The sequence below is a fragment of the Schistocerca serialis genome, chromosome 4 (genome assembly GCF_023864345.2).
Source record: "Schistocerca serialis cubense isolate TAMUIC-IGC-003099 chromosome 4, iqSchSeri2.2, whole genome shotgun sequence".
Taxonomy (NCBI): Eukaryota; Metazoa; Arthropoda; class Insecta; order Orthoptera; family Acrididae; genus Schistocerca; species Schistocerca serialis.
Genome location: NC_064641.1, coordinates 581,163,899 through 581,180,334, shown reverse-complemented (window position 1 = coordinate 581,180,334; position 16,436 = coordinate 581,163,899). Strand labels below are relative to the sequence as shown.

At 46.8% G+C, this 16,436-nt stretch overlaps 1 protein-coding gene across 1 annotated transcript in view; it reads left to right on the top strand.

Annotated features, from left to right (window-relative positions):
* The first annotated feature begins 4,015 nt into the window (after nt 1–4,015).
* LOC126474619 (solute carrier family 22 member 7-like) overlaps nt 4,016–16,436 on the top strand; it is a 58,815-nt gene continuing 46,394 nt past the window's right edge. The window contains exon 1 of the mRNA XM_050102096.1: nt 4,016–4,212. Coding sequence (XP_049958053.1) covers nt 4,016–4,212 — 197 coding nt within the window. The remainder of the gene's footprint in view (nt 4,213–16,436) is intronic.

Here is a 16,436-nt window from a genome sequence, read left to right as displayed (position 1 = left end):
GTAGCACCACATTTCCAAAGATTCTTGTCTAAACTACTTATCGTCCATGTTTCACTTCCATACATGGCTACAATCCATACAAATATTTTCAGAAAAAACTTCCTGACACTCAAATCTGTACTCGATGTTAACAAATTTCTCTTCTTCAGAAACGCTTTCATTGCCATTGCCAATCTTCATTTCATAGCCTCTCTACTTCGACCATCATCAGTTATTTTGCTCTTCCTAATCTAATTCCCTCAGCATCACCCGATTTAATTCGACTACATTCCATTATCCTCGTTTCGCTTTTGTTGATGTTCATCTTATATGCTCCTTTGAAGGCACTGTCTATTCCGTTCAACTGCTTTTCCAGGTCCTTTGATGTCTCTGACAGAATTGTGATGTCGTTAGCAAACCTTAAAACTTTAATTTCTTCTCCATGGATTTTAATTCCTACTCCAAATTTTTCTTCTGTTTCCTTTACTGCTTGCGTAACATATAGATTGAATAACATCTGAGACAGGTTACAACTCTGTCTCACTCCCTTCCCAACCACTGCTTCCCTTTCATGCCCCTCGACTCTTACAACTGCCATCTGGCTTCTGTACAAATTGTAAATAGCCCTTAGTTCCCTGTATTTGAGCCCTGCCACCTTCAGAATTTGAAAGAGAGTATTCCAGTCAACGTTGTCAAAAGCTTTCTCTAAGTCTTCAAATGGCAGAAACATAGGTTTATCTTTTCTTAATTTATCTTCTAAGATAAGTCGTAGGGTCAATATTGCCTCACGTGTTCCAACCTTTCTACGAAATCCAAACTAATCTTCCCCGAGGTCAGCTTCTACCAATTTTTCCATTCGTCTGTAAAGAATCCGCGTTAGTATTTTGCAGCAGTGACTTATTAAACTGATAGTTAGGTAATTTTCACATATGTCAACGCCTGCTTTCTTTGGGATTGGAATTATTATATTCTTCGTGAGGTCTGAGGGTGTTTCGCCTGTCTCATACATTTTGCTCACCAGATGGTTGAGTTTTGTCAGGACTGGCTCTCCCAAGGCCGTCAATAGCTCTAATGGAATGTTGTCTACTCTGGGGGCTTTGTTTCGACCCAGGTCTTTCAGTGCTCTGTCAAAGTCTTCACGCAGTATCGTATCTCCCATTTCATTTTCGTCTACATCCTCTTCCCTTTCTATAACATTGCCCTCAAGTACATCGCCCTTCTAACTCTTTGCTTTCCCTTCTTTCCTTAGAACTGGGATTCCATCTGAGCTCTTGATATTCATACAAGTGGTTCTCTTCTCTCCAAAACTCTCTTTAATTTTCCTGAGGCAGTATCTATCTTACCCCTAGGGATATATGCCCCTACATCCTTACCTTTGTCCTGTAGCCATCCCTGCTTAGACATTTTGCACTTCGTGTCGATCGCATTTTTCAGATGTTTGTATCCCTTTTTGCATGCTTCATTTACTGCATTTTTATATTTTCTTCTTTCAACAAGTAAATTCAGTATCTCTAATGATACCCAAGGATTTCTACTATCCCTCGTCTTTTTACCTATGGGCTTCGTGTCTATCTTTGCTACAATAATGGGTTCACTATGCTATTCGTAGTAGCTTGGCCGCGCTCCTATTTTTTTATTCATTATTGAACATACTCCACCATTACCCCTATCTGATTTTGTATTTATAACCCTGTCACCGAACTTCACGAATTCCCATTATATCTAGCTGTAACTTAAATTTTTCCCTTTTTAAATTTTCTAACCTACCTGCCAGAGTAACGGATCTGACATTCCTCGCTCCGAACCGTAGGACGCCATATTTGTTTCTCCTGACAACGACGTCCTCCTGAGGTGTCCTCGCCCGGAGATCCGAAGGGGGACTGTTTTACCTCTGTATTATTGTACCCCAGGACGCCATCATCATTTAACCATACAGTAAAGCTGCATGCCCTCGGGAAAACTTACGGCTGTAGTTTCCCCTTGCTTTCAGCGTTCGCAGTACCAGCACAGCAAGGCCGTTTTGGTTAATGTTACAAGGCCAGATCAGTCAATCATGCAGACTGTTTCCCCTGCTACTACTGAAAGGGCTGCTGCCCCTCTTCAGGAACCACACGTTTGTCTGGCCTCTCAACAGATACCCCTCCGTTGTGGTTGCACCTGCGGTACGGCTATCTGTATCGCTGAGGCACGCAACCCTCCCCACCAACGGCAAGGTCCTTGGTTCATAGGAACTACTATCGAGGTGTAATAGTGAAAATAATATACTTCTTCAAGTGGCATTCAGTGGTATCCCTTTTCTTGATGGCTTGCTGTATGGATTCCGAACTTCTTTCACTGTTTCCTGCCTCACTGATTTTGTAAAGCGTTCCTTCGTGTGGCAGTCAGACATTACTGCAGACACGTAGAAGCTTTTCATTGCTGTATAGAATCAAATAGTTTCAGCTACAAGATGCTCCGTACGGACATTCGAAAATAAAGACTATGAGAAATTTGGAGGACACAGAGTGTCGTGCTAGAATGAACGTCCGGAACAGACAAGTCTTTCTACCAACTACGAAAACGCATTCTTCTTGCCGCTAGCGTAGTCAAGTCTTGGAAACTTCTAGGTATTGTTTGAGGACTCAGTTGTGATAAGAATGGTTTGCGAGAGTGAGACTGGTTTACCTTGGTAAATTCGCTTGAATGTCCCTAGTCATCTTAATGGAATAGTCTAAAGCAGTAAGGTAAATTTTTTGATTACAAGAAAGTCGTTTCATGCATAGGCTAGCCTTACTTCCACGTTCCACGTTGCAAGCTGTCTACCTCAGCTACGATTGTCCCAGGGAGAAAGTGTTTACTGCACCAATGCGCTTTGTCTGCATAGTTGTAAAGCATTCACTTTCTATAACTGTAGCTGCTCTCGAAATCAGTTCCAGTTTTTCTACAAAAGCAGTATCTTATCACTTCCTTTCGCTAGGATTTTAATTGAGGTTTTACATATGACAAGTAAATGACGAATCTTAACCCTCCTTGTCAAATGTCTGTTGGCAACCTCGGAGGAGTAGCCATAGTCATCTGCTCCATGAATCTCGGGTTACATCACCGGCAGAGCAAGTGAAAGTCTCTAAACAGAGTCGGCAACTGTCAGTTACACGAATTTGTATTTTGTTCGTTGTCTCAGTATCAAACTAAGAACGAAAAAATTATGGATGCGATGAACAAACTTGTTAATATACATTACTTATGGTAGATCTGGAGATTAAAAATATATGGAAGTGCACAACTGCATATATTCTAATTTCTTCTGTTTCGCTCCTGCTTCAATAGTTATACAATCAATTTTTTCTTTTGAATCCACAAAGTGATTTATTACTCCTCGGCGTCGATGTATTAGTCTATTATCCATTATATCTCCATACTTTTGTAGTATTCCTCATATTCTAGATGTGTATCACACCAGATGTAGATAAAGTCCGTTTGCGGTCAACAGTGTGTAGTACGAATCACTTACACGACGGGACACTAAGGGCGAGATTTTGGTCTTTCTCGGGTTAGAGCTATGAATTATGCTAACTCTATAAGTATATCGCTTTTCATGAGGTTAATTAAAGCAATTCATTCATTTAACTGTAGCTTCACTTTATTACGTAGAGATATTTTATGGGACACAGTGCTGCCGTTCTTAGTAACTTAAAAATATTTTCGAGAAGTAAGTAATAAGAGAATTGACATTTCATGTCTGAAACTGCATTCATCATTTTGTATTTTCCCTGAGATCGGTATAAAAACTGATATACTTTTATTTGTTACACATTGAGAAGAACTATTTTTGGACAGTTTTATTTCTTTGATCTGTTATCAGTCTGTTTTTTTCATAGTCTGGAGTCTTTTCTGGCATTGTAAATAGAAGAATGGTTGATCGTTTTGAGTCGGTTGCCACACTGGACAATAGGCTACTCAACATGTGTTATCAACAAATAAGCACACCCTCATATCAGAGGTCCTTTTAAAATCTATTGACTTCCACAGACAAGACGGAGGGTACAGTAGATGCCTGATGAAGACCCAAGGGGAAGAGAACGGAACTACACCCTGCTTGTATGGCTGGGACTACGACACCACGTGGCTGTCCCTTACTGCCGCTTCGCAGGAGGACTGGGTGTGCGATAAGGAACTGTACCCAAATACCGTGTATTCCGTGAGCCTCTTCGTTTCCACCGCCATTGGAGTTATTCTCTTTTACATTGGTGACAGGTGAGTACCTCATAGTAAGATTAAAATTTGCTAACAAATTTCAATAATAATGATAACTGTTCTCCGTTTATGGAAGATGAGACAGTCAAGTCGTTGTAAGTCTGCAGACTTTGGTGGTCGTCGTCACTGAAGGTAAAAACTTCTGGGTTGTTAGGTTCCATCGTATATCTTCTACACAGTCGACGTTTCGACCTCTCTGATTCAGGATCTAGTGGTATTCGCGATTGATTGAAGACTGTCAGTGACCAGTGTCGCGATCTCTTACACAGCAGAAGTTTTCCCTCGCTCATGCCGGAAAAGTGGGATTAAAATACCTGTTGCTCTCGTTGGTGGGCCATCTTCATTGGCTAGTAAGCGAAGTATTCAAGAGCTAATACTGAAGAAGTAGGGTTACTGCTTGAAATTATTGTGACTTATTTTGGTGTACGATTGTCATTGGATATAAATGGATTTTTCCCACACTTATGCCAGAGGAGAATTACTGGTTAAAATTCTTATTGCTGCTACTGGGGAGCCACCGTTATCGGATAGAAGTGAAACGGACAGAGCAAGAGAGGGGTACTGTTTACCAAACAATATTATTGCCTCAGAGATGGCTTCCTGGACGTTGTTTTTATTTCTCGCACACCGCAGCGGCGTATTCAGTTTCTTGATGATGGGGATCCACGGAGCCTGCAACCTATAGCTCTCCTATCTATTGAAGTTACATTAGTTCTTAGAAATTTAGCCGACTGCTATGACCGAGCGGTTCTAGGCGCTTGAGTCCGGAACCGGGCTGCTGCTACGGTCGCAGGTTCAAATCCTGCCTCGGTCAAGGATGTGTGTGATGCCCTTAGGTTAGTTAGGTTTAAGTAGTTCTAAGTCTAGGGCAGGCTCGTCCAAACTGTGCCCCTGGGGCGCCAGCGCCCGCGATCGCCCGCGGCCAGCGCCCCGGGCGAATTCGTATGTTGCTGCAGTGAGCGAGCCTTGTCGCTTAGCTGACTGTGCGGACCTCCCGCCCAGCCTCGCCATGCCGCTGTACGTGCGCTTCGTACGAACGACAGACCGCTGCACCAGCAGCCGTTCAAAGTGACACAGAGTCGTTAGTCAAGAGATGCAAGGCTACAGTGGATCGAGATGAATGGTCAACAGCAGCAGACAAAAAGAAAAAGGAGCGGCGCGTCCGCATTATTTAAACCCGAGGGGGAAATTAATTTACAAGAACAGTTTGCAAACAGATTTTTGGAGATAAGTGAGCATCAACAGGCCTTAGATATATTTGTTCGCCCAATTTCCCTTCGGGCAGACGACGTCTCACAAGTGCTTCAACTAGAGCTGATTGAGCTACAGTGCCATATACGCCTGAAGGACCGCTTTCTTATGTGTAAAACTTTGGATGACTTTTACAGCTATCTTCCACGAGAGAAATATCCTCTTTTGCACTAGCACGCTGCCGAAGTTCTCTCAATGTTTGGTTCCAAATATATCTGTGAGCACTTTTTCTCTTTTTTAAAACTTGCTAAAACTAAGAACCGTTCATTACTTGGCGATAAAAATTTGACTAATTCTTTGAGGTTATCAGTCTCACGGAATATTGTACCAAACATAGACAAAATCGTGTCCTCGAAAAAGAAAAAAGTGTAAAATGTTAGTGGTCTTCCTTAACAATGTTAACTGTAAGAATTAAAGAGCTTCATAACCTTAATTTTATTTTTTAATAAGTTTTCAAACTAGGTCGGCTAGAATTATTACGTACAAAACAGCAAACTAAGGATGCGATTTCTAAACTCTGAAAAGGGATACAAAAAGATGTAGCCCGAAGTATAACAAAAAATATTTACTTGTAACTGCTAACAGTAAGAATGAGACTCTACATCCTTCACATACATTTTTTTCCAAACGAGAATATTTATGACTCCAGTTCATTTAAGAAACTGATATACTTTTCAGAAGACACCTATTGTACATATGACGAGTGTGCATGTGCAGTACTAATAGAATGAATCTGTGGGTCAGAAAACAACTAAGATGTTCTTCGATTCTTGTTTTGCATATTGTTTTCTAAAGCTTTGCATAGTAATTCCGCCACGGGATCACTGGTTGTTATCTAAACGGTAAATGGTTTGCTTGTTTTACCGCTCATCGGCCTCTTTTACAGAGGTGCGCTTCCTCTGTTATTTACGTTGGATCTGAACGCGGGACAGTCCAGGGCAGAGCAGTGCTGTGCGGTCTCACTCGCTCTGCAGCTCTCTCTCTCTCTCTCTCTCTCTCTCTCTCTCTCTCGCTCCTATGGCGACACTAGCCACACACGGTCGCGGACGGGGCGCTGAACTACACTGCCTGGCGCCCGCGGGGCGCAGTTCTTGGATGAGCCTGGTCTAGGGGACTGATGACCTTAGATGTTAAGTCCCATAGTACTTAGAGCCATCTGAAGCATGTAGAAATTTAATACGTTTTCTCGGTATTTTCCTCTATAACCTTCGGTTTCCTCCGCCACCACATGTACGTTATTAAAATCGGTGTCAAGGCCACAGGTCTCGTGATTTCCGCTGCTGCATATTTCACATTTATTACAGCAGCGTATGACTTTCGTGTTCCTTAACATATTCTTTAACAGTCCTTTCCCTTCCGCCTGTACACAACTTGCAGCAGCCACACATAATTTTATAGACGCCCGCAATGTGAAGGTAATCTGGTGCATCAGTTTAATGACCGGAAAAAAGCCTTCTGTTTTGTTTTTACTGAAGAAAGAGGTCTCTATAAGAATCCTGCTTATGCGATCAGTGACCCGAGAAACAAACTGTAACTTAACACATTAAGAACTCTTTCTGATTAGCATGATGGACTGCCGAAAAACATTTAGTGCACCCATGTAGAGGTTTCCAATTCACTCAAACTTTATTGTTTCAATAGTGAAATGGAGTACATGATATGATTGCATTTAGATATCAGTATCTCAAACGGGTCAGAGGTATCAGATATCAAGCCATGCTGAAGTACCCATACTAGTACACCGTGTAGCCTTCACGAGCGGCAATGCAGGTACTGAGTCTGGCATCCGCTCGATCCTACAGAGGGCGAATACTGTCCTGGGATACTTTACGCCACGCCTGCTCAACCTTCTAACATTCTGCGTGGTGTTTGTTCTAAGTCGTGTCTCCCTACCACCTGCTCGCAACGACGCTCTGAGCGTGTTTTTTTAGGGAACTGACTAGTTTGAACCTGGGAACTGTTGCTGGTAAGGACACGCCAGACCACACATGACATGTAGAGTTCAGAAGAGTTCAGTGAGACTAGCGATGATGTAATCAAGTACTTAATGATTTCAGCATCAACTCTACTGCACTCCCTGTAAAAGAATCTTAATACTAAATAAATTTAGTGAGAGGGGTTCAAGGCTTTCCTATTTTTAGTTAGCTGGTAAAATAACGTCGAAAAAGCAGTTAAGTTTACCATTGGAATTTTTATGCTACTCACAAAACATTGCTTATAAATTGTACTATTGATAAAAGGAAATTATTACAGGATGATAAAAACCAACTGCGTTCAACAAAAACGTGAACGAATATTCCCTGAATGGGTTTCCAAGTTCTGTAATGGATAGAAGGATGACCTATGCCATATCACATCTATAATATTGGTTTAAATTAAGTTTCATAAAAGAGAAAACTATTAAAAATGGTCTACAGTGACCCTCAGTTATCTTTAATCACTTATTTAACTTGTCATAAATAACAGTGGCTGATGTGGCTTCTCAGTAAGAAAAATCATCGCGTTTCGGATTTTAACTTCAAGTAGCAAATGTGAATACCACGAAGTTTAATTGACGATCGACACTAGTATTACATAAAAAGGGGATGTAACAGATGAGACGTCTGCATTTCTGAGTGATTTCACACAGGATGGGGCCCCTCCACGCCCACACCAACGTGGTGACCAAACCAAAAGTTCTACTGTCACCTCCGTAAACATGTTAGTTTTTGAATCAGGCGTCACAGGATGCGGGCTGTGATGTTGTCCATGCGTCTGGGTAAGATTACTCATTAACATGGTCCATCAGGAGATAGAAGTGGTGGAAAACGATTGAAAGGTAGCGGTTGTAAGGGCAGAGGAAAAGAAGTGCCAAGGCAAGAGCCAAGGGAAAAAAACCTCTGCGACAGTAGGACGGGTAGTAAGGGCAGTAGCGGCTTGCTATCTGCGACAGTGCATGCAAGGTGTGGTTGTGTTAGTTCGAGGTATCGTGCATCGTTACCTTTGTCGTTGTTGGAGCTTGTTGCGGCGTGTGCTGCAGTTGCTGCTTCCCTGCAACAGTTCAAGGTCATTGTAGATTAGTGGGCGATCGGTCATAGATCGGCTCACAGACGGTGTAGGGGGTATGTGTGGCTGGTTTGCGTGCAGTGTACAGTATGGTTCCCCTGCGGTTGCCTGTTTTTCGGCTAGTCGCACATCTGGGTTTCCAGTAATAACTGTGTTGCAGGGGCTCGCCAGTACTGTCGTGTTAGCGTTCTATGGACCATAGATGTTCAGTTCCTAGCCAGTAATGTCTTTGGTCTATTATGCTTCCATCTATGGTTGTGGTCGTAGCTACCCAGGGAAAGCATAAAAGGGTTGCGCGAGAGTCTCGTGTTATTGTACAGTCGTGTGGAGAGTTTTTGGAATACCTGCAAGATAGTATCTAGCCGGTATTCCCGGTGAAGGTCCGCGATGCGTGTGTAGCGCGAAGCGTTGCTTATGATTTTGAGTGCTTCGTTCTGTATGAGCTGCAGACGGCGCAGGCGAGTTGGCGCAGCGTATCCCCAGACAGGGGCTGCGTACGTCATCAGGGGTCTAATAAGTGTCATGTACATGGACCTAGACACCCTCCTGTTCAGTGTGCTACGCCTGTTAAGCATAGGGTAGAGTTGTTTGAGCCTCGCCGGCCGAAGTGGCCGTGCGGTTAAAGGCGCTGCAGTCTGGAACCGCAAGACCCCTACGGTCGCAGGTTCGAATCCTGCCTCGGGCATGGATGTTTGTGATGTCCTTAGGTTAGTTCGGTTTAACTAGTTCTAAGTTCTAGGGGACTAATGACCTCAGCAGTTGAGTCCCATAGTGCTCAGAGCCATTTGAACCATTTTTGTTTGAGCCTCGCGTTAGCTTTTTTGGTCACGTGTTGAATGTGGTCCCCCCAGAGTAGTTTCCTGTCCAGCCAGACACCGAGGTATTTGACCTTCTCACGGAAACGTATTGGGCGTGTGTGTAGTGTTATTGGGTTGCAGTGCTGATGTTTGCGCAGTTGCTTCGGTCTTCTAGTGCACAGAACGGCCTCGCACTTGTCGACGTTTACTCTAACACGCCATTTCACCAGCCAAGGCTCCGCCGTTCTGAGTGCAGTCTGTAGTCGTGAGTTAATGTTAGACGGCTTCCAATCTTGCGCAAGGATGGCAGTGTCATCCGCGTAGATTGCTACCGTCGTGTTATGTGTAGCTGGGAGGTCGTTAATGTAGAGGTTAAACAGTAAGGGCCCTAGGATACTTCCTTGGGGTACTCCTGCCTGTATACCATGTCGTGTCGATTGTTTGCCCTGCACGTCGGTGTTGAAACTCCTGTCCGTGAGATATGAGTGTATGAGACGTACGAGCCCGTCGGGGAACCCTGCGTCGCTAAGTTTGCGTATTAGGCCGTTGTGCCATAGACGATCGAAAGCCTTTTCTATGTCCAGGAACACCGCCCCGGTTGCCTTGTTTGTGTTGTATCCGTGTGTTATGTATTCAACGACGCGGAGGAGTTGTTGTGTTGTTGAGTGGTGATTCCTGAAACCGAATTGCTCTGGTCTCAGGGTGTCGTTTGTGATGCAGTGCCTGGTGAGTCGTTTTAATATTACCTTCTCAACGATCTTGCTGAGCGCGCTCAGCAGACTTATGGGTCGGTAATTTTGTGGGAGGGAGTGGTCTTTCCCCGGCTTCCTGAACATCAGGACCTTGGCCGTCTTCCAAAAGGCGGGAAAGTGTTGGTGCTTGAGTATGACATTCGTGATGTGTGTCAGGTAGTCTACAGCTTTGTCCGTGAACTCCTGGAAGACACGGTTTTGAATGCTATCGTGACCAGGGGCCTTCCTAGCGGTGGTATGCATGATGGCCCATTTCACTTCTGCTGTACTAGTTTGTCGGATGTTGTTGCGCGCTGGTTGGGCCATGATGCGTCCTGGTCCGTATCAAGTGTGAACGCTGGGTCTGAGGGATCCAGGTTCGGTGTAAATGACGCTGCGAGTGTGAGGGCCATCAGTTCCGCTTTTTCATCCGCAGAATATGCCGGTCCGTCGGGCCCTTGTAACGTGGGGGTGTACAGTTTCTCCCTGGTGAAGTGTCGGGCTAGCTGCCACACGCCAGGTCGCGTGGTGTCCAGCCCTTCGAGTTTCTGGTCCCACTGTTGTGTTTTAAATGTTTGTATTTTTTCCCGGATTATACCCTGGAGCCTGTTAATGTGCTGTTTGAAGTGCTGGCGCCTGGTACGCTGCCAATGTCTCCTGAGGCGGTTCCTCATTGAGATTAGGCCCAGGATTTCCTGGGGCAGGGCAGCACTGTGTTGTTGTGGCGTGCGGATTGGTATGGTGTCGGCTATTGCGTCCTGGACGGCGACGGTGAGGGTTTCGACTGCCTCGTCAATTTGGGCTGTCTCGTTAATCGCGTGGGTGGGTGGGATGCGACTGTCAAGCGTTTCCTTGAACTGGGTCCACTTCGCGCGCCTGTAGTCTAACATCCTGTGTTGTTCCATGTGCTGCAGTGTTTCTTCAATGTACAGTACAACGGGTTGGTGATTTGAGGGCAGATCTTTTTCAACGGCAACGTTGAGTGTCGTTGTTATGCCCTTGATGAGGGCCATGTCTAACACGTCTGTCCTGTGTCCCCTCCGGTAGGGAATGTGCGTCGGTTCGGTCGGCGCTAGTGTGATGTAGTTTCGTCCTAGTGCGTGTTCGTATAGTTTCTTGCCGTTGGAGTTTCGTATTCGTGAGTTCCAGTCCGGGTGTTTTGCGTTGAGATCTCCAGCGGCTATTACGCGCGGTGATATGTTGAGTATTGTGCCAATGTCGCGTGTTTTAATGTTTCTAGGGCTGTTCTATACTGACACCAGTGTAGTGTAGGCTCCGTTGAACATGACCCTGACGGCGGTTGCCTCTAGTTTTTCAAGTTCAGGGAGCACTATGTTTGTGTGTTCTATGTCTTTGTGTATGATGATGGCTGTTCCGCCGTTACCGGAGCCGTCCGGTCGGTCGGTACGATAGACGCAGTAGCCGGTGAAGTTTAGTTGGTTGCGTGGTTTGAGCTTAGTTTCGCTCAATAGTGCGATAAGGATACCCTTACGCTCCATGAGCGCGGCAAATTCCGCCCTTTTGTTGTTGATCCCGTCTGCATTCCAGAACAGGATCTGTGTCAGTGTCTGGTTGTTTGCGATGGGGACGGGGTGTGGCGTGTTATCCATGTATGGGTGTAATCAGTGTGGTGAGCGCTGTTTGTATGGATGCCCAGTACTGCCCGGGTTGAGCAGTCATGAGCTGTGTGCAAAGTGTGGCGACGATCGCCAAGATCTTGTTAAAGATCTGAGCGGTCGTGTGACGGGGGAATATCGCTTCCAATAGACCCTCAAATGTTGTGTTGGTGTTGTGTGTGTCGGCCTGTGGCTCGGTTGTGGTGTTGGCGGCCGCTGGTGCGGGTGTTGGCGTTATGTGTGGGCTGGCGCTTGTGATGTTGTTATGTGGAACATTTTCAGGTGCCTGTGTGTCAGACGTGGTGGGGGTTGGGGTAGTGTGTGTGCTGGTGCCGCTGACTTGCTGACTGTGTGTCTGTGTGTCAGTGTTTTGTTGTCGCTGGGTACCTTGTTGTGGTGCACGTTTGTTCCCGATCCTGTTTCCGTGTGTTCGCCTACGCCTTCTCTGGGTTTTTGGTTCTGGGGTTCCTTGTGTGAGTATGTTTTCCTGTGTGTCGTGTGTAGGTTCGCAGGTTGTGGCTTCAGGGGGCAGGGTCGTGTAGTTTTTGGGGGCTGGTGTTGGTGCCGGTGTGGTTGCGGTGTCGTGTGTTGGCTGAGACGACTGTGTTGTTGTCGCAGCGGTTGTGTTAGGTGCGTGTGCTGGGCGCAGAGGTTCCGCGGCCTGCTCCGCTCCTCCAGGGCGTGTAGCCATGGCGAACGACACTCCGCTCCTGACAGGGTTTGGTGCGGGCCTTGGACGTGTTTTGACGTTGGGTGGCTTCGACTGTTGATTTTTGCGCCTCTGCGCCTCTTTGTACACGCAGCAGCCCCTGTAGTTGGCCGCATGGCCTTGGCCACAGTTGGCGCAACGCCGTATGTTTTCGTGTATTAGTGTACATGCGTTGGATGCGTGTTTGCCAGCGCATCCGCGGCAACGGGGTGCCAGGCCGCAGCGGAGGGCCGAATGACCGGACCGCTGACAGTTGTTACATTGTTGTGGGACCTGTGGCGTTTCGTATATCTCAACCCTTACGTCCATCCGCAGAAGGCTTTTCATCTGCAGAAGGCCGCAGGAGGCGGCCGTGTCGGCCATCTCGACCAGGTAGTGTGGTAGTCGGTGGTGGGAGCGGAAGCCTGTCATCCTGGAAGCACTTTTGCAGTCGAATCCAAGGAAGTTGAGCGCCGCTTGTACTGTGCTGTTTGGGGTACTGGGGTCCACTCCCTTTACCACGTACTGCTGTGTCCGTTCTTCGGCGGTCCTGTGCGTGTAATGTTCGATCCCCTTTTCTTTGAGGAAGATAAAGATATCTTTATGTTCATTGTTAGTTGATACGTACAGTGAGGCCCTATCCCCAGAGTACTTTGTGTGTAGCGTGCAAGGTGAGTGCCTTTCCGCGAATGTTTTGTTGAGGACGCTGAGGTCCCCGTAGTTCTGTATAACGACTGGGGGAAAACCAGTCTTCTGTTGTGCGGGCGTAGCTGTGGTTGGTACTTGTGTGGTGTTGCTGACTGCAGGTCGGGTCGTGTTTGTTGTATTTGTGTTCCTAACCGGAAGTGCGGGTTTTGGTGTAGGTAGCAGCGCCTTTCGGCTACCTTGCGAGTGTGGTTGCTCGCTTGTTTGCGTGGTGTTTCTCTGTTTGCGTCGTGGGCCCTCCACCTGCCAGGGCCCAGTGTAGTGTTTTTTTTTCTGTGTCCGCATCTGCAGCTGCTGGTTCCGCCGTTGGAGTCAGCTGCCGCAGTGGGACAGTGGTGCATGAGTCTCCAGTTGCAGGTGAATGTAGTGTTATGTGGAGTGTGCTTGTTCGCGAGGGGGACTCACTTGGGCCGCAGAGGTCGGTTATCAATCGACGCTGGCTCAGCAGTTCTTGCGCTTGCGCAACGATCTGCCGGTCCTTGTCGGCCAACACCTCCTCAACGGCGGCAAGTGGGACGCTGACGTCGACGGGAACAGCCGACTCTCGCGCCTCTTTAGCTGCAGCCTTGCTGCGGGTTAGGGCGTGGGAAACACCGGCGGAATCTGCCATCTTAGTGTTTACAGGAGCTTTATTTGGTGTGGGTAGGCGCGACAATTATGCTTTTTCTGAAAAGAAAAGGCTAACAAGTAGGTCCTACAGAAGAGGGGGAATGCCCTATGGCCTAGCGCGCGCCGTTGGTGCAGTGGCGCGGCACCTAAAGGAGGTGCGGGGGAAGAGAAGTGGCCTACAGTACACGGGGTGGTCCGACGTGAACGGGCCCCTGGCACTGATCAACCCTAACACAGAACGAGAGAGTCTTGCTAGGTTTGTAACTGAAGTTATGGGTTACTGTGAGTCAGTGACTCTTACGACAATTGAGCTTCTCCGCGAGCTACGCGGCTTTTCGACGAAAGGGAGCAAGCTCAACCTTCCGCCGATCCACCGAGCGCTACTGGCGCTTCGAGAGGGAACTCTCTGTAGAGCAGAGCGGTCAGCGAGGCCTAAACCCCAATAGCTACCGTTGCACCGGCCATCACCAGCTGAGAGCTCCTTCTGCTGCGACGGCAGGAGCGCGTCTTTCTGAGTGAAGCCTTATGCACTATTACGCGGCATCGTGTGTGTTCATTACCTTGTCGGTGGTTAGGCAGCGTCAGGGGCGGTGGGCGGCGCAGCTCCACACACCTCGCTGTCTTGGTAGCAACTCTCATGAACTTATCCTTACTACTGTTTACCGAAGTTGGTTTAAGAAAAAGGTAACTGCCTGTGTTTTCAACTGGCCAATGAGCGTCTCAATGTTAACCTTAAGCTCCTCCTGCAAAAATTCTGTCTATCCAATGAGAAACGTTATACTTTTCGTGGTGGGGCAATGTTTTTAACGTTTGCAACGTAACAGAGACGCGAAAAAGTCTCGCGCTAAAACTTGCAGCTGGTGTGGCCCTTTTAGTGTTATCGTAAGATCTATACTGTTCTTCTGGAGGGCTCTATCTTTTAACATGGGCTGGGGGATGGACCTCCTGGCAGTCGGCCGGCGATGTGGGTGTCCCATTGTCCCGCTCTTATCGTAGGTACTTCTAGCTTACACGGCTCTGCTCTCGGTTTATGTTCTGGTTTCTCCCCTCGGAACTGCATCTGTTTCACGGTGGGAAGGTATGACATGAATTTAGGCGTTCTTGTGTAAGTCTGTGGTTTTCCATTTGACACTCATTGATCGTATTGATTTGGTTAATATAATGTCAGGATTTATTCGGAGCTATGTGACATATTGCCGGATTTGCTATCATGTCAGGGTTTTCATGGAAGGTGTTGGATTTGCCTGACACCTTACAACCTTTTCACGTAGTTCTGTAAAAGTTGTTAACTGACGAATCGCACGAGTCACCTCCAGTGCCATCACATCCTACACGTGCTCGATTGAAGACAACTCCAGAGATGGTACTGGCCAGGGAAGTTTGTGCACGTCATGCAGAGTACATTGACTTTCACAGGAAGTGTGTGGGCAGGCATTATTCTGCTGGAACAACACATAACTACCCTGTTGCAAGAACGGCAAAAGAACAGGTCTAACAGCATTCTGCACGCACCAAGAGCTGGTTCGTGTCCCCTCCAGTAACACCATTGGTGAACGAATGTTCTAGCTTATAGCATCCCAGACCATAAGGCCTGCGGTGGGGACAGTGTGTCTTGGATGAACGCATTCCACTAGACAGCGTTCCTCTGGTCTACATCGTACACGCAAACACCATCACAGGCGAGTAGGCAAAATCTGCTTTCTTCGCTGAAGACCAAAGTGTGCCACTCTGTCTTACAAGTGGTCCTCTAATGGCAGCAGTCGAACCATAAACATCGACGCTGTTGCGTAAGTGGTAGACGGGCTAGAGGTTTGCGTGACCGTATTCCCACTGTTAATAACCGGTTTACACAGCTCGTGTTGACACGTCTAGACTCACAAGCCCTCTTATCTGTGCTGTGGTAGCTGTACAATCTGCCACTGCTGCCCTTGCAATACGACGTTCCCGGCGGGCGTTTGTGCTATGCGGTCATCCAGAACCTCGTCTACAGGTGTGAGAATGTTCACGTGACCACTGATACCAGCATCGTTACGCAACTGACGCAGAACGTCCAAACTGTGTGGCAGTTCTCCGAAAGACCCATCCCGCCAGTCTGAAGGCCACAGTTTGACCCCTTTCAAACTCGTTCAGCTGGCTGTAGGAAGCACAAGTGTGTCTCCGTGGCGTGGTTTTCTGCTTGCTTCACTAGTCTAGAACACACGGAGCCTTCTGGCTGTGAGTATTCCACGTTAAAGTTTAGACACAGATGGCGCTCTTGTGGGTATGCCTCTACACTATCTGTTATCGGATGACGTGGAAATCATTATCAGTACATCTACTATCTCAAGATGGCATAGGCCATCATCGGATCGAAATCTATGTCGTCTTTCCAAGGGTACTAAATTGTTTTCCGGCAGCCTATTACACTTTTTTTTGGTCATCAGTGTACTGACTGGTTTGATGCGGCCCGCCACGAATTCCTTTCCTGTGCTAACATCTCAGAGTAGCACTTGCAACCTACGTCCTCAATTATTTGCTTGACGTATTCCAATCTCTGTCTTCCTCTACAGTTTTGGCCCTCTACAGCTCCCTCTAGTACCATGGAAGACATTCCCTCGTGTCTTAACAGATGTCCTATCATCCTGTCCCTTCTCCTTATCAGTGTTTTCCACATATTTCTTTCCTCTCCGATTCTGCGTAGAACCTCCTCATTCCTTACCTTATCAGTCCACCTAATTTTCAAAATTCGTCTATAGCACCACAACTCAAATGCTTCGATTCTCTTCTGTTCCGGTTTTCCCAC